General features: G+C 39.0%; 1 protein-coding gene across 2 annotated transcripts; it reads left to right on the plus strand.

Annotated features, from left to right (window-relative positions):
* The first annotated feature begins 243 nt into the window (after positions 1-243).
* On the plus strand, positions 244-20,827 carry LOC141538977 (serine protease 27-like). 2 transcript variants are annotated; one of them, XM_074261151.1, is made up of 6 exons: positions 249-373; positions 7,292-7,318; positions 9,187-9,349; positions 13,867-14,141; positions 19,045-19,211; positions 20,171-20,827. In XM_074261151.1, the coding sequence occupies exons 1-6, from the start codon at positions 292-294 to the stop codon at positions 20,483-20,485; spliced, it is 1,029 nt and encodes a 342-aa protein (XP_074117252.1). In that variant the 5' UTR covers positions 249-291; the 3' UTR covers positions 20,486-20,827. The 2 variants fall into 2 exon arrangements, with proteins under 2 accessions (XP_074117338.1, XP_074117252.1); XM_074261237.1 differs by lacking the exon at positions 7,292-7,318 and having other exon boundaries at positions 244-387.
* Positions 20,828-23,805: the final 2,978 nt, after the last annotated feature.

Consider the following 23,805-nt stretch of genomic DNA (forward strand, 5'->3'; position numbering starts at 1 on the left):
ACAAGGTGCCCTTATAGACCAGCCCCCTGAGGGTGCTCTAGAGGCCCGGGAAGAAGGTGCAAATCTGGACAAGGATTAGTCAGAGGAATAGTCATGCTGAGGGGGGGACTGAGAAACAGGGGTGGAGGGGGGGAGGGGGTGCCATTATCAGCCCTGCCCTGGTCCGGAGGTCATGTCCCCTTTAGGTTCTACCCAGCCCCAGCCATAGGGGGCGCTCTGTAGAAGCCCCGCAGGCACCCTCTCAGTTACCAGGAAAGCTGCCCGGAGACGGGGCACCCCAAGGAGCGGGACATGGGCACTCGTTCACCTCTGGGCAGCCTGCGGCTCCTGCCCGCCCTCCTGCTGCTGCTGCTGCTGCCGCCACTGGCACCCAGTGAGGCTCCGGGGGTCCCACCCCCTCCTCATGATCTGTCTCACCTCCTTCATCTCAGTTATCTGTTTCTTACCCTCATTACTGGAACTTCTTTCTTTCTTCACTGCTTTATTATTTCCTTCCCCCAGATCTTTGTCAAACTCCTCTTTCATCCCCCCTTTCCATCGTTACTAGTGCTGTTTGTTTATTTCTCCTTCCCTGCTTTTTCACCCTTGCCTTTTCTCCTTCCTTCCTTCTTATTTTACTCCCATCACTCACTCTGGTAATGTGCATCCTGCTCATTATTTCACTCATTGTGTTTCCCGGCCTTCTGTCATAAACCCCTTTCCCTCAGTTTCCCTCCTCCTCCGCTCTCTCCATCTCCTACTTAGCTCACCTCTTGCCACGTACCCATTGTCTTCCCCTATCTCTTTTCTCCCACTTCTGTCGATGCCCTCTCTCTTAGTGTAAACTTCTCCCCATTTGGGCCAATCCTTCCTCGTCCCTCCCTCCTCCCTCCCCCATCTCTGCTCGCGTCACCTTTATACCGCTTCTAATTTTTGTCTCACTTTGCTTTCTTCTGCCTCTTGTTATCTCAGCCCTCTCTTCATCTCCTCTCCCTCTCTGTTATCTCACCTCTTGGCCAGGATTTCACCTCGTTCTATCTTGCGCCTTCTCTTTAATCTCACTCCTTCCAGGGAATCTTCCCTGACCTCTCCATTTTCAGTTATTTCATCTGGTCCCTGTTATCTCAATTCCTTCATTCTTCTTCTCATCAATTATTTTTCTCTTCCTAGCTCACCTCTTCCCTCTTCATCACCCTTCTTCTTGTCTGATCCCCATTGTTATCTGACAACCTCCCATCAGATCACCTCTACCATTTTCTCATCCCTTCCCATCACTGTATTGCTCCCTCTCCATTTCACTTGGCCTTTCTTTCTTTCTTTCTTTCTTTCTTTCTTTCTTTCTTTCTTTCTTTCTTTCTTTCTTTCTTTCTTTCTTTCTTTCTTTCTTTCTTTCTTTCTTTCTTTCTTTCTTTCTTTCTTTCTTTTTCTTTCTTTTTCTTGCTATTTCATCTTTCCTTTTATCTTTCCCCATCTCCATTTATCCTACTTTCTTTCTATATCTCACACAGCTTATTATGACCCATCTTTCCCCATCCCTCTAATCTCACCTATTCTGTTATTCTGTCCTACATGTTGTTGGCCATTTCGCTGTTTCCCGGAGATCTTATCTCATCCTCCCTTTTTAAAAATCCAACTACACCCTTACTCACTCTTGTTCCCCCAGGCCTTTCCAACAACATCAACCTCTTTTATCTCACCTACTTAATCCCCTTCTAGTTATTTTCCTCTTATTATTATGTTAATTATTCCTATCCCAAGTTTGGCTCTTCATCCATACCTCCCCTTTCCTATTATCTCATTCTTTTCAGTTATCCTTATAATACTACCCCTTCCTAATTATATTATCCTTATTCTATTGTTGTTAAATCTTGGCTGACTCTTTGTGACCTCATTTGGGATTTTCTTAGCAAAGATACTAGAGTTCATTTCCTTCTCCAGCTTATTTTAAAGATGAGGAAACTGAGGTAACAGGGCCAAGGGACTTCCCCAGGGTCTGAGGCTGAATTTGAATTCAGATCTTCCATACTCCAGTTGCAGGGCTCTATCCACTGCACCACCGAGTAGCTGCCCATCCTTCCCAGGTCTTCCCATTAAATAATAGGATAATCCTTATCCCTAATCATCCCAGGTCATCTCAGTCCCTTCTTGTTTCATCACCTGTTTGCTCTTATCTCCTTACCTTCCATATCAGCTTATTTTTTTCTGTGTATAGCTAGGATTGAACTTCTCAAAGTGATGCACTAGACAGTAAACTTCTGGAGTGAAGTAGTTTCTATAGCATTGCAGCACCTGGTGCAGCCAATATTGTATCTTCTGAAAAAGAGAGACCCTGAAGGACTTCTCCATGTCGACTCTGGACTGCCCATTCTCTGGGATGGTGGCAAACAATTCTTATGAGATCGCTGGTGACTTCAAATAGAAATTCAGCGAGAAGTCTGATTTTAAAGGAGTGTGGGGAGAGTGGGTGGTGAGGAAGTGGAGTCAGAAAAAATAGACAATTCTTGCTAGCGCTTGGCAGTAAAATGGGGGAGAAATATAACATGATAAGTTGAAGGGATAGTAGGGTCAAATGAAGACTTTTCAGAAATGAAGGTGATTTAGGTATGCTTTAGGATAGATAGAGGAGGTCATGATAAGAGAAAGAGAGAGAGAGAGAGAGAGAGAGAGAGAGAGAGAGAGAGAGAGAGAGAGAGAGAGAGAGAGAGAGAGAGAGAGAGAGAGAGAGAGAGAAGAGAGAAGAGAGAGACAGACAGAGAGACAGAGAGACAGACAGAGACAGAGAAAGAGAGAGAGACAGACAGAGAGACAGAGAGAGAGAGAGAAGAGAGAGAGAATGAAAGAATGAGAGAGAATGAATGAATGAGAGAGAATGAAAGAATCAGAGAGAGAGAGAGAGAAGATATAACCTCTAAGGATATGAAGATGAGAGAGACCATGGGAGGGAATTATTGATGGAAAGAGGGTAGGAATGAGATGGGAGAGATGCAATTTAAGGGCATGGGTAGGAAGTCAATTCTTTGAGATTAGAATCAGTTGGAAAATGGATGAGCATTTAGAGAGGAAGGAGTGCAATTCAAGGATCTTGAAGAAAAAGGAGGTTTAGAAATAGAAATTGTGTGATGAATATGGAAATACATTTAGAAGAATTGCACGTGTTTAACCTATACCAGATTGCTTGCTGTCTTGGGGAGAGGAGAGGGAGAAAAATCTGGAATACAAGGTTTTGCAGAGGGGAATATGTATCTTTGCATGTACTTGGAAAAGCAAAAAAAAAAAAAAAAAATTTTTAAAGGAATAGATACTGTGGGAAATAGGATAGAGAGCAGAGAATTAAAGAGCGGCCTTGCCCAGGGGAAGGTCCACTTGAGAGCAGAGAACAGGATGACCAGGCACTCTTTCTTGACGTCCTCTAGCAGAGTGGAGAAGGCTGATGATGAACTGAGGACTGCCATGGTGTTAGCAGTGTGAGACAAGGGAAAGGGGATTCACATTGAGAGTAACTGAGCTGGACAACTGTAGGGTTGCCAGGGAGAGAGGGAGGAAAGTCTGAGAAATAAAGGATGTCCTCAAAGAGCAGAGAAGGACGGATAGAGGAGGTTACAATAAGAGAGGGAAGAGAGGGGAGAGATAGAGAGACAGAGATAGACAAAGAGACAGAGACAGAGGGAGGGAAAGACAGACAGACACAGACATAGAGAAAGACACACAGAGAAAAACAGACAGAGACAGAGATAGAGACAGAGAGACAGAGACTGAAAAAGACAGACAGAAACAGAAAAGCAAACCACTCTAGTATTTCTGCTAAGAAAACCCCACATAGATCACTAATAGTTCAACATGACTGAAATAACAAGAAGAAAAAACTCAGTAACTGTATCGTATTTATTTTCTTCAAATTAAAAGAAGAGTCTTTTTGGGGGGAAGGTTTAGTGGAGCCAGGGAAGGGAACATGAACTTATTAAACACCTGTTATGTGTCAGTACAAACATTATCTTATCTTCACAACAACCCTGCCAGGTGGGTGCTATTATGACTGCCTTTTGTAGTTGAGGAAATTGAAGTAGATGGAGGTCAAGTGACTTACCTGATGCCACACAGTTAGTAAGAGTCTAAAGGAGAATTTGAACTCAGGTCCTCCTGATTCCTACCCAGTGTTGTGTGCCCTACATCATCTAGCACCTGGAGATATTGGCCTTAGGACTTCGTAAGGCATCAAGACAACGATCTGAGTTGTAAAGTCACGGGGGCTTAAACTGGAATGGAAATGAGAGAGATAGCTTTAAATTACAACAAGGTAGCTTTATCCCTGTGGACAGCTGGATGGATGTATATCACGACTCTGGGGACTTACCTGCTAAGCTGTAATGCTTTTAAAAGTCCCTTCCCTCTTCCAAAAAAAGAATCCAACAAATTCTCAATATTGTGGCAACATTTTAAAAATTATTAAAATTTTTTTTGTCAACTTCCTCCCCAACCCCACAAATCGAAAACAGGTTTACTCGATTATTTTTTAATTACCAGTGTTTTTTTTTCTTTCACATTTTCATTTCCATTTTCCATGCCCTACCACAGGAGAGGCTGAGTTTTTGTAGGCTGTGTTAATAGAACACAAGTTTCCATCAAACTGGAAAGTTTCTGAGTATAGAACTGGAAATGGATTGCATGTTGGCAGTGAGAGCCCCAATTTGGCTCAATATAGAGAGGCTCAGTGCTGGGATTTTGACTACCTGGGAGTGAATGTCATGGCCATCTCCTGACAGAGACAGAGACAGAGAGAGACCGAGAGAGAAAAAGGGAGACAAAGACAGAGAGACACACAGAGAGAGACAGAGCACCAGAAGAAGAGCAGATGATGATGAAATCATAGATTCTTGAAATGTTGAAGTCAGTGACTTAAAATTGGAGATTAAAGTTAGAAAAAACATCACTGTGCTGGCCTATTTTTATTTTTAGGACATATCCTGGGTTTGCAAAGTTATGAAAGACAGCCTGCATTCAGTCAACAAGCCTTTATTAAGGGCATACTGTGCTGAGCCTTGGGAATACAAGAAAGGCAAAAACATAATCTTTGCCCTCAGGGAGGTATTCTGAAAATATAAAATGTTATTTGGATTATAAATTGGATAAAAGAAGCATAGCACAAATAAAAACAAAGAAAAGGAATTTGAGATTTGAGAATAACTAATGATCACCAAATGGCATTAAAAAAAACCTTAAAAAAATCCCCTGTCACCTCAAAACTTGAGTATAATTGAATTATAAAGTCATAGAACTGGAAAGGACTCAAGCGGTTCATCTGGTCCAACTTGTGACTGAATAGTGATCCTTTCATTAACATCTCAAGTCAGTGGTCACCCAGCTCTTGCTTAAATACTTCCAGGGGAATAATTGAATAGTTCAGTGGAGGAACTTAATATCTTTATAGCCAAGACCAGACTTGGAGAATTTACATAGTTAAGGAGTTTTTAAATTATACCTAAATGAAAATGACCACTTTGCTTATTAATTGTACCAAAATGAATTTCCACTGGCTGGTAGGAAATGAGCAAATAGATCAGCAAGGTCGGGATGCAGAAATCAGGGCTAGAGATCTCAGTGCCTAGGTTTGTTACTGGGGTATGATCTCTGTGATAACTCCCTCTCCTCTCAGAGTCTGTGATGGGAGGCACGTGGCCTTTTGGCAAATATAGGGTTTGAGATCCTAACTAGGTGAGAGACCTTCGGTAATGGGAAGCCTTGTTCTTGATAACCTTGAAAATCCCCAAGGAATTCATCTATCTATTTGCTATCTGGCATTGTCAAAGTTTTCCAGTATACAGAACATCAAGTCCAACCAGTGGATATTTATACTCTCCACCTAGCAGTATGACAGTGGGAAAGCATGCCCATTTAGGAGCCAAAGGACCAGAGTTCAAATTCTGGTTCTGAAATTGACTACCTATTTGACATTGGGGAAAGCATGGAATTTCACTGAGTTTCCTCCATTCTGTAATGAAGGGATTGGGCGGAATTGCCGCTTGGATTCTTCCCTTCTCTAAATCTATAATCTATCCTCCTTATCATCCCCAGGCTTTTTTTTTTTTTTGTATAAATATATATATTTTTGGTTACATAAATATTTTTTATTAATTTTATAATTATAACACCCTCAAGCTTTTGAGGAGATAAACCATAATCTCAAGAAGGATGTGTTAAGGTCTGAGCTCTAACATTCCACCCATTAACAACAAAATACACTCATTAGTATTAAATATAGAGGAGTTCCTAGATGATGCAATGAATAAAGCACTAAGCTTGGAATCAAGGAGACTCATCTTCCTTAATTCAAATCTTGTTTCAGACACTTACTAGCTTGTGACTTGGGGCAAGTCTGCCTCAGTTTCCTCATCTGTAATATGAGCTGGAAGAGGCAACGGCGGACCATTCCAGTATTTTTGCCAAGAAAACCCTAAATGGGATCATGAAGAATCAGATGTGGCTTAAATGACTGAACAAATATTAAGTATAGAGCCTTCTGCTGGGAGAGAGAAAAGAGGTGGTTAAATAAGATCCTTTCCCTTTCCTCATGTGGTCCAGTATATGGGTTGTTGCTACATGGGTTGTTTCTTGGTATATTTGGAAGAGTGTAGGATTTCAAGTTAGAATTCCTGGATTCAATTTTGGGCTCTGATATTTATTTGCTGCATGTTTTTGAGCAAGTTACTTTATCTCTGACTCACTTTCCCCCTATGTCAAATGTCAAATGAGTAAGTTGGACTTGATGACTTCTGATTTAAACTATGCTCCCGGGAGTCTTGTCTGTACTTTCTCATCCTGCATGGTCAGAAATCATTCAGAGCCAGGTTCTTAGTGTGGTCTTCTGTTGGACACAGTCTACACTCAAGCCCTACCAGAGTCTGTATTCCATTAGGGTCAATGCCGTGAAGAAGTATGGGAAAGCGAACTCATTCAATCTACAAGCATTTATTATATGCCTATTAAATACCGGGTGAGGAGGATACAGAGACAAAAATTAAACAACCTCTCCCTTCAGGAAGCTTACATCCTATTAGAAGGAAAAAGTATGATGTGAGATTTTGAGATTAGAGCACTAAGAGCCAAGAGTGATACCTGGGAAGGTGGACCAAGAGATGCATTGGAGGGGGACAAGGAGTAAAGTGGTGGTGGGAGCAATAGTTAGTTAGGATTTGAATGCTTTAGAGGAGACTAAGATTAAACACAAATCAGATATCTTTATGAACAACTGGAAATGCCTCCCCTCATCTGCTTTTTTTTTTCTTGTCCCTTCTTTTCCTGAATGTTCTGTCTGTAGGATCCTATGGCAGTGACCTTGATAAAGGTAAGATTCATTTCTCTTCTAGAATTACTCTTTGGGATCTGGGACCAAAATACCTGAGAATTCAGGGAGTACCAGCCACTGAAGGGAGACAAATGTGTGTCTATGTATAAATAAATGTTTAAAGTAAGAGAAAATAATCAAATCAGAGAGAGGAGGGGGAATCTGAGATCAAAGAAGGAAAAGACTCCAGGACAGCCCCGAAGGAAGCAAAGTATGAGACGGAAACTAGGAACCTGGGCTCCAGGGAAGTGAACCAGGATTATCGCACATGCAAAATAATAAATTTTTCAGAAAATCTTTTCCTTTGACCACAAAGTTAGCCATCATGATAATAGCTGTCATAAAACAACTTTTGCTGATATCTTTTGTTTTTACTTCTCCTTTGTTTCTCAAAATACTTTCTCCCCTCACCATTTCTTATACTGATGAATTTAAAAAGATTAAAAAAAAACGTTCAGTAAAATTAGTCCACACATCAACCAGTTATGATATTATATGTACTGTTCCTTATCTATAATCCCCTCCCTCTCCAAGGAGGACAAGGAGATGCCTTCTCAGGTTTTTTATTTGGGGTCAAGCTTAGTTATTATCACTTCAGACCACTTGACATTTTTATTATTGTTGCCATTCTCCTTTCCATGTAGATTGTTGTACTATTTGGGTATATGGCTTCTGTGATCTCGCTTATTTTATTTGGTCTTCATGTGCTGCTCTATTGCCTTGTTTCTTATAGTCTAGTCCTATTTCATTCCATCCATTAACCAGGCTTTATTTAGTCATTCCCAAGAGATGAGCATCTCTTTAAAAAAATTCTGACTAGTTCCCTTTTTCTGGGCCTTTCAGACTTATAATTCTCTCCTCACAATGACTGAGGTAGAGAATGACATGCCATTTATTATCCTTATTTTAGAGGTAAGGAAGCTGAGACTTTGAAAGGCTGTGTCTAGTCTTTTATCACAGAGTGACCATGCTAGATATGGGATCTGAGCCCAGGTCTTCTGATCCTTGTCTTTCGAGTGTCTTCTCTTTGTTCAGGACTTAGAACTTTGTTCAGGGCTCAAGTCTGATCTGTGGTGGTCAACCTCCCCCTTTCTCTTAATTCTGGAAGCTATATTCTGTACCATGAAAATGCATTGTTTTTATACAGTTATGCTTTCATGGATCTGTGACCTCTTCCGTATGTATTCTGTCTTCTGAGATACAGAATACTACCTAGAATTCACATTTCTGGAGCACAGCACAATTTGTAAAGCATTTTTCATTCCAAAACTTATGAAATAGGTGACGCAAATATACTTAATCCTATTTTAGAGGAGAAAATTGAGAGCGCTTTTCCTCCTAAAACTTATGAAATAGGTGATGCAAGTTTTATTTTTTCATATTTATTTTATTAAACATTTCTCAATCATATGAAAATATTGTAATGTCCTTTTTTTTGGGAAAAAATGAGTTCCAAATTCTTTCTCCCTTCTGCCCCTCCCATGCCCACTGAGAGAGCAAGCAGTACAATACTGGTTATACAGGTAAAGTCATACAAAACAAATGTCCATATTAGCCATGTTGGTGCAAATATTAATACCAATTATAGGGGAGGAAAATGAATGTCAGAGAAATAAATGAGAAGGGAGATCTTAAAGCAGCTTGTCTGATTCTTACATCCAGTTCCTTTTCTATACTCATTTTGGGATCAAGCAGTTGAGTTGGATTTGGAGGGGTTCCCTAAAATCACATCACAGAAATGGTCAGCCCTGCCCTTGATAAGGAGACAAAGTCCATGAGTCAATCCCACCTTGTATTAGAGCCAAACTTAGGGTTTTTGTCTATTGGAGTCTCTAATTTCTTTTCTTTTGTTGCTTCTTTCCACACAGTGTGCGGAAAACCCAAGTTGTCTGGGAAAATTATGGGGGGCCAGTCTGCTCTTGAGGGGAAGTGGCCTTGGCAAGTCGGCCTGTGGTACAGAGGAAGTTTCATTTGTGGAGGTTCCCTTATTGACTCCCAGTGGATACTCACAGCAGCCCACTGCTTCCAAAAGTGAGTGGCTATTGTTTTGGGGAAAGATGAGCCCTGGATGGAGGGAGATCTTGGGGTGGGAAAGAATACTGTAGGGACAGAGTGCCTTGGCTTTCCTGGAAAAATCATGACGGGTTTGTCTATTGCCTTGGCTCAGGTAATTGCCAGCAAGTGAGTAGTCCATTGGGGTCCCACAGCTGTAGGTGTCTATAAATGAGGCTCAGATATCCTAGTGTGTTGCTGATTTACAAGGAAAAACAAAAAAAGGAACGTATCAAAATTGTCCTCCCTCCCTGCTCTGCTTCCCTCCAGCCTTGCTTTGAGAACAACGATCAAATAATTGTTATCCGCTATAGAAAAGGACAACAATGGACTCTCTGAGTCTCCACCTTCCTCTCCTATGATTCAGACCCAAACCCCCTTCCCTGGCCATTCTTTCCCATCTGTATGGGCTGTGTCCTCATGTTAGAATATAAGCTCCCTGAGGCACGGATATTTTTGCCCTTATATTCTCTGCATCTACGACACTTGCCATGTTGTGGGTACTTGACAAAAACATTCACTAAAATCCCCTCCAACCCTTTATTATAGTGTGAAGAGTGCTATTGTGGAGGGACATCACAAGCCCTGACTGACCTTTTCAGGGAAGGGGCTGCAGGAAGCCATGAAGTTTGAAGAGAGATCACCCAAAGGGATCAGATGCTGGGGCTAGTAGGAGAGGAGAGTGTTCCAAGGGGAGGGTATGCTTGCAATAAAGGAGATCTCCTCACCCTTCCAGGAGGCTCTTTCTACTTTTAGCTCATTTTTTACTTTTAACGTTAGTATGAGCTTCCTGCCTAAACCTAAACCTTAACATGCATCCTTCTGATTTCCACCTATTACTCCTGTCCCCTCCCTGTGACTCCATTACAAGAAGGTCAGTCCATCCACTGGATAATCCTCTAAATCCCTGAAAACAGCTAACTTCTCCTGGCTAAACTTTCCCACTTTCTCTCACCTGTTCTTACATGACACAGTCTTGTGTCATTCTCCTGGTTGTTTTCCTCTGGATAGTTCTAGTTCATCAATGTCCTTTCTAAACTTTGGACACCGTGCTTCAGATGGGATCTGGCCAGGTTAGAGTATAGACGGACTATGAAGTTTTTATTTCTGGAAGCCTCGCCTCTCAATTCAACCTGAGGTGACATTCTTTTATGGTCATATCACTCTATTGATGCTTTGGAATTAATGGGCTACTAAGATCCTCAAGATCTTTTTCAGATGCTACCTAGCCACAATTCCTCACTAGTCCTTGTAAAGTCCATTTTTATATCCTCATTTCAAAGATCCCACAAAGAAAGAAGCCTGTACCTCCCTTTTAAGTCTCGAATAGGGCATCCTTTCGCATTAGAATCTCCTTCCTCATACTCTATCCAATCGTATTCATTTTTTCAGAACCAGTTAAATTTTACTTCCTTCAGTATGTTTTTAGTGCTCATGGTGATTTCTTCCTTATCTAATTCAAGTTGGACTATACCTTTTCTTTTTGAATTAAATCATAGAATGGCAGATCCAAATGAAAACTTACCCCAGAATCTAGGAATGAGATCTGAAACTATCATACTCCGCATTCAGAGCCAATAATAAGTAGCATTATGTATGTGAATAAGCCAACTGCAGTAGTAACCTCTTGAGAGAAAATTTTCCAATAATTGCTTATCAGAATAAGATAGTAATATCTATCTATCCATCCATCTATCCATTTATCCATCATCTATCAATCACCTATCTATCTATCTACCCATCCATCTATCTATCTATTACCTACCCATCTATCTGTCTGTCTATCTATCTATCTATCTATCATGTTGTTATCTATCCTTCGTTTTTGAAGAGGACCATGACATCAGAAATGTGATGCCATGACATGCAAGTCAATTGGATTTAAGTGAGGAAGGGCTTGGCGAGGTCACTTGCCTCACTTTCCCTTCCAGAGCAATATATAGATCGAGGTGACTGAAGAGAGCCCCCGTCTAGTATATAAAATACATTAATATATAAATTAAAATTTACATATATACACACATATACATATATATGTTTTTGTTTAACAGAAATCCACATAGAAATCCATGTGGATTTGAATCCTTAATTTCATAATGATAGTGAAATATAGTCTGATTTGTTTTGATTAAGACTAGTTATTTCATTAGTGTGGGGAATTCCTTATAGGGAAACTTTCTCCATTGTTTCAATGACATCTAATTAATTTACAGTTTTAGAGAAATGCCTGGGACACTGAGTGGTTAAATTAACTGCATTGAGATGATAATTAAAACCAGGGGAGCTACTGAGGTCACCAAGAAAGAAAATGTAGAGAGAAAAGAGAAAAAAAATGTAGAGAGAAAAGGGTCAGAAGGGAGCCTTGGGGGACACTTGCAATGTCCTTGCTATTAGAGGTCATGATGTGGATGGTATGCCAAAAAAGACGGAGAAGGATCACGCAGGCAGGAGAAAGAGAATAGGGTTACTAAAATTCCATAACGAAGAATTCCAAAAGAAGAGAGTGGTCAAGAGGATGAGAAAAGAACCACAGATTTAGCAATCAAAAGATTCCTGTAACTTTGGAGTTGATTAATGTTTGATGAGTTGATGAAGTCAGAAACCAGATTACAAAAGATTGGGGAGTCAGAAGAAAGCAAATATAGATAACTTTTCTAAGAATCTGACTGAAAAAGGGAAGTGATATGAGATGGTAGCTTGAGGAAATGTTGGACTCTAATAAAAATAAGGATGAGACCTGGGATATATTTGAAGACAATAGTGAAGGAGCTACTGCATAGGGAGAGATTACAGAGTGAAGGAATGACTGAGGGATCCATCACTGAAGAAAAGGAAAGGATGGGATCGGAGACGTAGACTAAAGGGTTTACTTTAGCAAGAAGAAGAGGGATAATGTCATAGGGTTTTGAAATGAAGAGTAGAAGAGGGAGCTCACAACAAATGGTCTCTACCTTTTAAATAAAGAGGTGAGATCCTTTACTGACGATTAAGGGGATGACTTCAAGAAAGAATATTTGGAATAGTTTTATGGGGAATAAGAATAGAAAATCATTGGGAAGGATTAAAGTGTTGCTTTGCTGAAGTAAAGACCCATATGAGGTTGGGTAACACAGATTTGTAGTGTGTGGTCAGCTCAGGTGTGTGACTTCTTCCAGATTTGTTCAGCAGCATGTGGATAGGAATGAGGGGAAGAAGGTGAGTTAAATTCAATCCTGGGATTTGGCAAGGGATAAATTGTGATGGGACGAACAGTTAAGAGATTGGAGAGTAGGGAATAATGTGGAATTGAAAAGGTGTAAAATGAAACCAGAGGAGGAATAAGGATTTGAGAAAATAACAGAGGAATAGGGGATTAGAGTTCACCCATGGCCCATTTATCAAGTTCAGAACTCAAAGGAATAACTCACACCTTAGACAAGATAATCAGAATCCAAAAAGATTTTTAACAGACTAGAATTATGGGCTAACTCTCATGAAATGAAATTAATCTGGGAGAGGGAGGGATACTGGGATAACCATGATGGTGTAAAAAAAGTCCAGAAGACATAAATTAAAAAAAATTTAAAGATGAAACTGGACAAACATAAATGTATAATTTTATATTTCGCTCAAGAAAAATCAAATTAAGAAGTACAGGTAGTGGTATGTGGTTAAATAATAATCCATGTGTCAAATATCTGAGAATATTAGTGAGCCACAAGCCCAATATTAATTAATCAATCATATGGCACATAACAGTTTTTTAAAGTTTTCATTAAAAGAAACTTACTATCCAGAACAAGGGAGACAATCATCAGACTGTACAGTGTTCATATCTTTTTTGAAATATTATGCCCAGTTCTGCCCACTCTGTAGTCATCCTGGAGTGTCCAGAGAAAAGTTATCATGACTAAGGGACCTAGTCTTTGTGTCTTATGAAAATCCATTGTTCGGAACAGCTGGGTGGCTCAGTGGATAGAGCACCAGTCCTGAAGTCAGGAGGACCTGAGCTCAAATCTGATCTTAAAACATCCTAGCTGTGTGAGCTTGGGCAAGTCACTTAACAATTAGGAAAAGAAAGAAAGAAAGAAAGAAAATCCATTGTTCTAGTGAGTTCATATGCCCTGCCCTCAAATATCTTAAATGTTTTATATAAAAGAATGATTAGGCTTTTTCTGCTTGGTTCTAAAAGTCAGAACTAGGAATGATGGCTGAAGGTCTCAGAGAAGCATATTTTGTCTAACATGAGGAAGAACTTCCAATTTGAGGCATTGCCAAATGGAGTAGATTGGTGGTAACTGAGGGAGGGAACAGAAAGCAGAGTTATAGAGTTTCCTGTCATGGAAGATCTTTAACTAGAAGCTGGGTGATCACTTTTAGAGACAGATAGAACTGAGATTTGGATAGGATTGGACCAGATAAGTACCTTGTACCTCTTTCTATGACTTACAGGATGATTCACTTCAGAAGCCTTGGACATATTCAATAGTAATGTGAGATCTTTCTTTTTCCTGCAGGTCCACTGATCCAAGTATGTATAAAGTCTTTGTAGGCTACAGCAAGTTGTATGAGAGAAACACTCACTCTCTCCAGCTCTCAGTGAGAACAATTTTCAGACACCCCGATTTTTCCAAGAATCACCCATTTGGAAGTGATATTGCCCTGTTGGAACTAAGTTCTCCAGTTGGCTTCTCCTCATACATCCTCCCTATTTGCCTGCCCACTCCTGGGTTATATTATGAAGGGAAATCTTCTTGCTGGATGACAGGCTGGGGTACTCTTTCAGAAACAGGTGAGGCAAAACAGTCATTCAACAAGCATTTATTAAGCACCTAGTATATGCCAAGAAATGCACTGAGTTGAATGTACAAAGAAAGGTAAAAGCTGGTTTCTACTTACAAGGAGATTATAGCCTAATGAGGGAGACACCATGCTCATAACTGTACCAACAAAATATATTCAAGATAAATAGGAGATGATCAACTAAGCATTAAGGGAAGATCAGAAAAGGCTTGTGTTGGGACATGGGATTTTAGTTAATACTTGAAGGAAACTAGGAATTCCAAGACATGGGGATAAGGAGCATGGGGGAAAGTCAGTTAAAATACAAGATGTTGAGAAATGGAATGAGTTTGAAAAGTGTAAAGAATGAGAAGATTGGAAATAGGGATGTCGTCTTTAATAGTCAAATAGGAGATATTCTATTTGATCCTAGGGATTTCAGATCTTTGGAGGAAGAATAGAGTAATGGAAATAATGATGTTATTTCTAAGCTTAGCAGGATCCTCATATGGCATCTAAATCAATCTAGGAAAGAATGTGTTTTTATAAATTTAATCATTATGTCATTAAATTCACATATGTAAATTTTGTTTTGTCTACTTTTAAATTTATATGTGTTTTTGCATATTATATATATATTTTTGTGGGCAATATATTATTGAGTATTCCATTAATAACCCATTTTTTGTTTATTTATGGGAGACTTTAACATTAAGGGTTAAACTTGTTAATTTTGGATTATCATCAATCATACTTTATTATATTATTTTATTTTGTAAGAAAGGAGTATAATCTAATATTAATGAAAGAGGGGTCTTGCTAGAACATATATCTAGAACATGACTGAGAACCTTTTAAAACTTGTCAAACCTGATGTTTGCTAACCATTCCTGTACCTGTCATATTGGGGGTAAATGGAATTTGCAGAAAGAGTGTAGAAAGATCTGTAAGAATCTATGTTCTATAAAAAAAAATGAAGACTATAGGGATATATATGGTGTTTCCATTTCTGTTGCCAATATGGGACAAGAAGAATATTTGAAAGTGAATCATTGGTTAAAGAGATGGTATATGAGAATGAGATTTGGATTTCTGTACTGTAGCTTAAATGTAGAAAGGATAGGTTCTTGGCCAGGGATTAAGGGTACCTGGCAAAACCTATTAAAAATATATTTTCCTGTAGTGTTGAAAAACCAATTAAAAAGGGCCTTCCATTGAAAAAGAAATAGAAGGAAGAAGAAAAGGCTGTGTTTTTTTTACCAAGCTTTTTTTTGGGGGGGGGCGGTTGGGGGAGAGGAAACACTTTTCCCTTGTTTGAGATGGAAGTGTTGTTCTCTGGAAATTTATATCTTCCCCATGCTACTCTTGTTATTCTACTGCAACAACAATAATCAATTGATTCCTCTCTCTTCTACTTACTTCCTCTTTTTTCTCTTCAGTGAAATTTTCTAGTTAATTAAAAAAGTGCTTTTAATTTCTCATCCTATAATGGTCATTATATCAAAATACTTGTTGGTCCAATCCATTCTTATATATAGAAGTCAGTTTGATGTGAATACCTCTATTTTAAAACTATCTTTTTCAAAACTCTTGAAATAAGGAAAAATGTATTCCAGTAAACTTCTCCCCCACCTCCTTTACCTCCTCTTTAACTTTAAGTATTGTCCTGTGTCTAGGAAACTGTCCAGATACCCTGAGCCCTCTCAAATATAATTTTCTTGCCCTTGTTCACCAATGTATATAATACACTTTAATTTTTTAAAGGATAGGAGTCACTTATTAAATAAGCAGCATTTCTTCAGCCCATCAACTGTTTGCTTGTCTTTTAAATAAACTCTTTGAACAAATTTTGCTTGCTAAAACAATAAAAATAATTTTTATTCTATGACACACTAGGATGTGATATTGTAATCTTGTTACTCTCATATCTTTTGTTATTACAACTCAGTTATTTATTTTAATTTTATTCCTCATGTATGTGCTGGTTTCTTGATGTTTCATATATTCAACTTCCATACTTCAGGTATTATTGTTAGCTCTTAATTTTTCATCTTAAAACATATGATCAGTTTTGCTGGTGACTGATTTTGAAATTAAATTAAATTTCTCTTGATTTTCATTATATCAAATTCTAGTTGTTTTTCTAATTTATTGGTTTGGACTAAAATCCTGAGCAGTTAATATTAACAAGCTTTTACATGGGACACATTTCTTTTTGACTGTCTTGATTGTCTTCTTGACAAAATCATCTTGTCATTGTAGTCTTGTGGCTTAATGTAGACATGCCTATGTGAATAGATTCTTTTTTTATTATAGCTTTTTATTTACCAGATATATGCATGAGTAAATTTTCAGCATTGACAATTGAAAAACCTTTTGTTCCAATTTTTCCCCTTCTTTCCCCCCACCCAGATGGCAGGTTGACTAATACATGTTAAATATGTTAAAGTATAAGTTAAATACAATAGATGTATACATGTCCAAACAGATATTTTGATGTACAAAAAAAATCGGACTTTGAAATAGTGTACAATTAGTCTGTGAAGGAAATAAAAAATGCAGGTGGACAAAAATAGAGGAATTGGGAATTCTATGTAGTGGTTCACACTCATTTCCCAGAGTTCTTTCGCTGGGTGTAGCTGGTTCAGTTCATTACTGCTCTATTGGAACTGATTTGATTCATCTCATTATTGAAGATGGTCATGTCCATCAGAATTGATCATCATATAGTATTGTTGTTGAAGTATATAATGATCTCCTGGTCCTGCTCATTTCACTCAGCATCAATTCATGTAAGTCTCTCCAGGCCTTTCTGAAATCATCCCAGTAGTCATTTTTTACAGAACAATAATATTCCAAAATATTCATATACCATAACTTATTCAGCCATTCTCCAATTGTTGGGCATCCACTCAGTTTCTGGCCACTACAAAGAGGGCTGCCACAAATAGATTCTTTACTGATGTTCTGTGAATTCTATCAACTTGTAATCTGTTACTTGATTTTAGTATTTCTGGGAATTTTATTTATTTATTTATTTTACAAATTCCTAAAATATGATTATGAGACTTTTTATTTCTTTGCATTTTTCTTAGAGTCAGATAGACTATTTCTCCAAGCATTGTCTTCCATATCTGTCATTAAAAAAAAGAATTTTACTGTATTTTCAAATGAGGTTATTGTGCTTATTTTTCTGTTGCTTCTAATTTTTTTTTAAATCACTTTGTTCTCCAATCAATGACATCTATTTTTCAGAAAATACATAATTTTCATATATTCTTTTTGGATACTCTCAAGTGGTTGCATTCTCATGATCTTGTTTTGTTCTTTATTAATTTCATAGACGTATTTCATTTTCTGTTTTATTATCTGTAATGATATCCCTCGTGAGAGTTCCAATTTCATTTCTAGTGCCTTTCATGTTCATTCATTTTATGTTCCTTCTGGACTCTTCTTTAGTTTGCTTTTTATTCCAATTATCAACTCATTATGTCAGATTTTTCTTTTGTTTGCTTTTTCTGGGAAATATTTATTTTTGGTGTGTATTGGGCAAGCTGAGGGAAACCTTTATGGGAACTATTTCTTCCTCTCCTCCTCCTCCTCCTCCTCCTCCTCCTCCTCCTCCTCCTCCTCCTCCTCCTCCTCCTCCTCCTCCTCTTCCTCCTCCTCCTTTCTTCTTCTTCTTCTTCTTCTTCTTCTTCTTCTTCTTCTTCTTCTTCTTCTTCTTCTTCTTCTTCTTCTTCTTCTTCTTCTTTCTTCTTCTTCTTCTTCTTCTTCTTCTTCTTCTTCTTCTTCTTCTTCTTTCTTCTTCTTCTTTCTTCTTCTTCTTCTTCTGCTTCTTCTTCTTCTGCTTCTTCTTCTTCTTCTTCTTCTTCTTCTTCTTCTTCTTCTTCTTCTTCTTCTTCTTCTTCTGCTTCTTCTGCTTCTTCTTCTGCTTCTTCTTCTTCTTCTTCTTCTTCTTCTTCTTCTTCTTCTTCTTCTTCTTCTTCTTCTTCTTCTTCTTCTTCTTCTTCTTCTTCTTCTTCTGCTTCTGCTTCTTCTTTTTTTCTTCTTCTCCTTCTCCTCCTCCTCCTTCTTCTAGTGCTTGTTCTTTCTTCCCCATTTCACTCTGATGGTCCACAGTTTCCTCCTCCATAATGAGGACATTGGTTGTGCTTCAAGATATGTAAGTTCTCTTCTACTTCTAAACTGCATTTCCAGGTTTGGATCTGGACAGATGGCATTAACCTGGAAAAGCTTCCTGGAGGAAGTATATAGAGGTGATAGGCTTTTTTCATATTAACTTTTTAATACACATTTCTTTATGAATCATTTTGGGAGAGAAAAATCAGAATGAAGGAAAGACCACAGGAGAGAAAACAACAAACATAGAATATGTTGATTTACATTCAATTGCCATAGTTCTTTTTCTTGATGCAGATGGCGTTTTGTAGAGGGATAGGCTTTTAAGGTATTAAAATCATCACCTGGTAAAAAGGAGGGAGGGAATTCTTAGAAGTAAGAATGGTCTATGGAAAATCTCAGAGATGGAATCAGACTGAGAAACACAAGTCTACATCATGATTATCCTCACTACATCCTCATACTATTGGTATAGAACCTCCTCTATGCCAGGCACTGGGCAAAGTGCTTTCAGCTATCTCATTGGATCCTCACAATAACTTTGGCAGGATATGATTATCTGTATTTTACATATGAGGAAACTGAGGCAGAAGTCACATGGCTAGTAGGTGTCCAAGATCAGATTTTTAACTCTGGTCTTCCTGACCTTATGCTTTACACACCTGGCTGCCTGCCTGGCTTGTATTCTTATCTGAAACAGAGGCTTGTGCCGGGCCCTTGTGAGAGATGTCGCTGTGGGCGAAATGGTCAGAAGTACGGCAGCTCTGACTGTGTCTCCTTCTTGTTGACAGTGCTCCTGCCAGAAGGATCCTATCTCCAAGAGGCTGAGATCCCTCTCATTAACAGTCATTTATGCAATTTGTTTTATGGGGTTCCAATGAGGGACAACTTGACATACGACATCAAGGATGACATGCTGTGTGCTGGAGACATCATCCATCAAAGGGCAATCTGTCTGGTGAGTGACGTGCTGTACTCCTCCTGGGCCCCCAGATTCACTGCACATTTTAGAGTCCCATCTGGCCAAAGCCTCCACCATTTTGGTCAGATCCATGCCTCCTTGTCTGCTTGCTGTGCACAATCCCTAATTAATCCCTGGATTCCTCTGACACATGCAAATTGACTTCTTTCTGAGTTATAATTTCAGAATTACAGGATTTTCGTTCTAACTCTCATTTTCCACATAAGTAATCTGTGACCCAGAGAGAGAAAGCCACTTTTCCAAGGTCACATAGATAGTAAGTACCAGAATTTTGACTAGACTTGAGGCTCCGGATTCCTTTGATCAGTATTCCTGTTATTTTATTCACCATCTTGGAATAGAATGAACCAACTATGGAGGGGGCACAGATTCATGTCTTGGAAATCTGGATAGAAGAAAAAGGGGTGGAAGAGAAACATAAACATGGAGAAAATTGCCTGGCCCGCCCTGAAGGTTTATCCAGGCTTCAAATTCCTGTATTGCCTTATTTATATATAGGAGAAACTTAATAAATCAATTAAATTAATAATTTAATTTATAATATAATAATAAAATAAAATTGTAATTTAACTAATACATTAATTAATATTTGCTGAATCAATGGATAAAGCAGTCTCTTGGATATAATTCTATGCCACTAGGTTCCACATCGTGTTTGGCAAGTCTAGGAAAGGCCTCATATTTTAGCTCTGGACTGGACAGTGACCAGCCCTTCTCTCAGCCTCAGTTCCCTTATCTGTAAAGTGAGGGACTTAGCATGCATGCTCTGTAAAATCCCTTGCAATTCTTACTTTCTATGGCTTAAAGAGTCCTCCAGCTGTGACATTCTAGGATTCTGTGGGTCGGTGATTGTCCTTGTCTGGGGAAGGGTCAGACTGCTCCAAACACTTCCTTTTACCCTCCATTCTTACCAGTCATTTTCCTCTCTTCCCCAGGGAGATTCTGGAGGGCCACTTGTCTGTGAATTTTCAGAGACCTGGATGCAGGTGGGAATTGCAAGCTGGGGGATGCCGTGTAACATACCTGTTTCTCCGAGCGTTTTCTCTAGAGTATCCTATTATCTGGACTGGATTGGGGAGACCAAGAAATTGGGACACAAAACATCTCCAACCAAAGCTCCAGGTGTGAGCATCATTGCTCAGGTATCAAGAATTTCCCCTTCAGCAAGCTGCAGCTCAGTCGGGAAGACCTTTCTGCCCTTCCTGGTCTCTGTTCTGCCACTGCTGCTCTGCCAGGATCTCCAGATGTGACCACCCCTTCCACCAGCATCCCCAGAAGTGCCCTGAGCTCCCCTTTAACCCTCCTCCTCTCCCACACTCCTCTCCCAACCTGATCTCACTTTCCCCCTCTTCCTGGCTCTCTCTTCTGCCGCTGGGTTGCAGGCGGACTCCAGGAGGGTCTTAGGGTCTGTCCCCTAAGGTGTCAGTGGGGAGGTGAGGTGATAGAATGTCTGGGGGTGCCAACAGGGAAGATTCTTCTTCTTGGGGAGATGAAAACTTTGAGCCTGGGATTCTGGAAAAAACACAGTCTTTGAGTACTTAAAAAAGCACCAGGACTTTGATGCACCCATTAAATTGTTGCTATGAGGAAGACTATGGAGTTCTGTAATTCCCTTCATGGATAACAGTTGGCATCTCACATCCAAGGATGTGGTAATGACTTCCATTCCTATAACACAGCAAATTTGGAAAAGACTTTTCTCATAACCCTAACATAGATGGTACAGATGTCCCCATTTTACAAATGAGAACATTGAAACTTATTCAAGTTAAATGATACACTCACATTTATAAAGACAGTATTAGGATCTGGAATCTATAGTTAGGTCTTTTACCTCAAGATCCAGATTTCCCCATTTTACAAATGAGAACGTTGAGACTTATTCGAGTTAAATGATCCACCCATGTTTATACAGACAGTATTAGGATTTAGAATCGTAACCAAACATTCTACCTCAAGACCCAAAATCCTTCCTAGTTTGTCTTTGTCATCAGAACCTAGCACATACAGGAAGTGTACATACAGTAGGTGCTCAATAAATGCTTGTGGATGGTATATATTACTTATCTGTATAATGTTTCTTACTAGTAGAATATCACACATTCTCACAGGAAAGTAATTGTTTTGTCTGTGCTTAGCACAGTGCTAGATAAACAGTAGACATTTAATAAATGCTTGTTGAAATGAATACTACCTCTCCAATTACAGGAAACCACCAAAAAAAGTTAAACAAAATTAAAGTTAGGTCAGGAATGAATTGTTTTTTTCTGCTTGTTTCCAAATCGTTGTGTTGTTGTTGTTGTTGTTGTGTATGTGTGTGTTTTCCAATCAATTAACTGGCTGGTGCAATTATTAATCCTTGTAATAGGCAGGAGGTTGCATTGGATGAACTCCAAGGCACTTTTCTTCTTTGATAATCTGTGGTTACAATCTTTACAATTCATAATGGGAAGTCAGAACTTAATGCATTAATTATGCTCATTCAAGTGAATAAATGGAAAGGTTCCTTGCTCAGGAGGCAGAGAAACTGGGTTCAAATTCTGACTTAGCTCTATACTAGGGATATGACCTTGGAGGTCACCAAGCTTCTCTGACCTCAGTTTCATCATCTGTAAAATGAGGGGGTTGGACTATCTGGCCCCTGAGGCCTTTGCTGGTCTATGATCTTTGCTGGATGACCTCCAAAATCCCTTCCAGATACACTCCTCTGACTCTGTATTGACTTCAGCTACAAGAAAAGTTAATGTCACGGCCATTCTCCAATGACAGAGACACTCTTTAACTTGCTGCATGAGCTTTCAGGGTTAATGAGGCCAAAAAAATCATCACCCAGTGGTCAGTCTAGCTCCAGACCCCTCCAACTTTGGCTGAGGTGATTTTGGGAGAAATGACAAGGGACCCCCATTTGTTGCCAGGATCCAAGATCCTTTCTTGACCTGTGGGGGCTTCTAGAACTTGGGTTTCCTTGATGTAACCTTGCAGTCACCTCCAAGCTTTGATCATGGGTTAGAACAGAGCTTTAGTGAGACAGTATGCATGCATATATACATATAAGCATGAGTACACATGTATATATGTAAATGCATGAACACACAAAACACACAAAATATATTTATACATATACATTCTATATACATATATTTTATACATGTACATAAGCTATATATTTTAATATGTAAATTAATTATATTTCATATTCACATGCTATAATTTATATAATACATTCTAAAATAACATAATATTTATAATTTTATAATTTATATACATTGGCAATATATAATTTTATATAAATACATGTAATTTAAATTAGTAAAAGTCATTGCCTACTATGCCAGTTTTCCTGCTGAATCCTGGGAATACAAAGGTGGAAAATGCCCCTTCTGGAATGAGGTTTCAAGGTATGACCCACAATCTTGTATATAGATTAAAAACCAAAGCATAGTGGGATGGTGGGAATAGAGAAATCCAGATAACATGTTCTGGGAATATTTGGGAAGGGAAAGTTCATAGAAAATTGGTGGGCAGGAGTCATTCTGAAGGAGAAGTGCAGGAGCTGTGCCTCAGGAGAAAAAGAAAGTGCTTCCATATATGGAGATGGAAAGGAAATGTGTTTCAGATATTGGGGGAATGACCTGTCCCAATACATATGGGTAGGATGAGACTGGGGACTATTGAGTTTTTTTTTTGTTTTTTTTTTTGAGTCTGGGGTTAAGTGACTTGCCCAGGGTCACACAGCTAGGAAGTGTTAAGTGTCTGAGATAAGATTTGAACTCGGGTCCTCCTGAATTCAAGGCTGGTGCTCTATCCACTGCGCCACCTAGCTGCCCCCAAGTATTGAGTTCTTAAAAAGGAGGAAGGGGGAAATAAGACCAGAATGCTTAGTTGGGGTCGTAGAGTGGAGATATTAAATGTGATGCAGAGGAAATTGTATTTTATTCTTTGGCAATGAGGAACTACAAGAAAGACATTTAAGAATGAGAGATACACACGGACTTAAAATGGAGGGTTGGAGTCGAATTTTTTATGCTTCAGCTGATGTAAAAGAGTCAAGGCTTTGGGTCAGGAATAGAGTCAAACATGCACTGGGAAGATTATATTGGAGGCCATGAACAAGATGTCTTAGGTTGGAGACAGACCCAAATCAGAGGTTCCTGCTTCTTCTCAGTGGTTCAGTGATCCAAGTGATCCCGATACACTTTGGATAGAAAATGCCGTCTGCATCCAGAGAGAACTGTGGAGATTGAATGTAAATCAACACATTCTAGGTTCACTTCCCCCCCCCTTTTTTTTCCTCTCATGGTTTTGTTCTGCTTTTTCTCTCCCAACATGATTCATTTAAAAAAATGTGTATTTAAAAATCAAGTGAAAAAAAAAAAGAAAAAATGTACATGTATAATCAGAAAAAAGTAAAGCAATTAAAAGGGGAAAATAAAGATAAATGCTTCTTTCATTCTCTCTTACTAAACTCTAAGTCAGAAGGCTAGAAACAGATCAGAGTAACTTATTACCAATGTACCCAGTCCGTGTGGCCATCCCTGGATCAACTTCCCATCCCACTCTGACTCCAGCT

This window comes from Sminthopsis crassicaudata, chromosome 1, assembly GCF_048593235.1.
Source record: "Sminthopsis crassicaudata isolate SCR6 chromosome 1, ASM4859323v1, whole genome shotgun sequence".
Classification (NCBI taxonomy): Eukaryota; Metazoa; Chordata; class Mammalia; order Dasyuromorphia; family Dasyuridae; genus Sminthopsis; species Sminthopsis crassicaudata.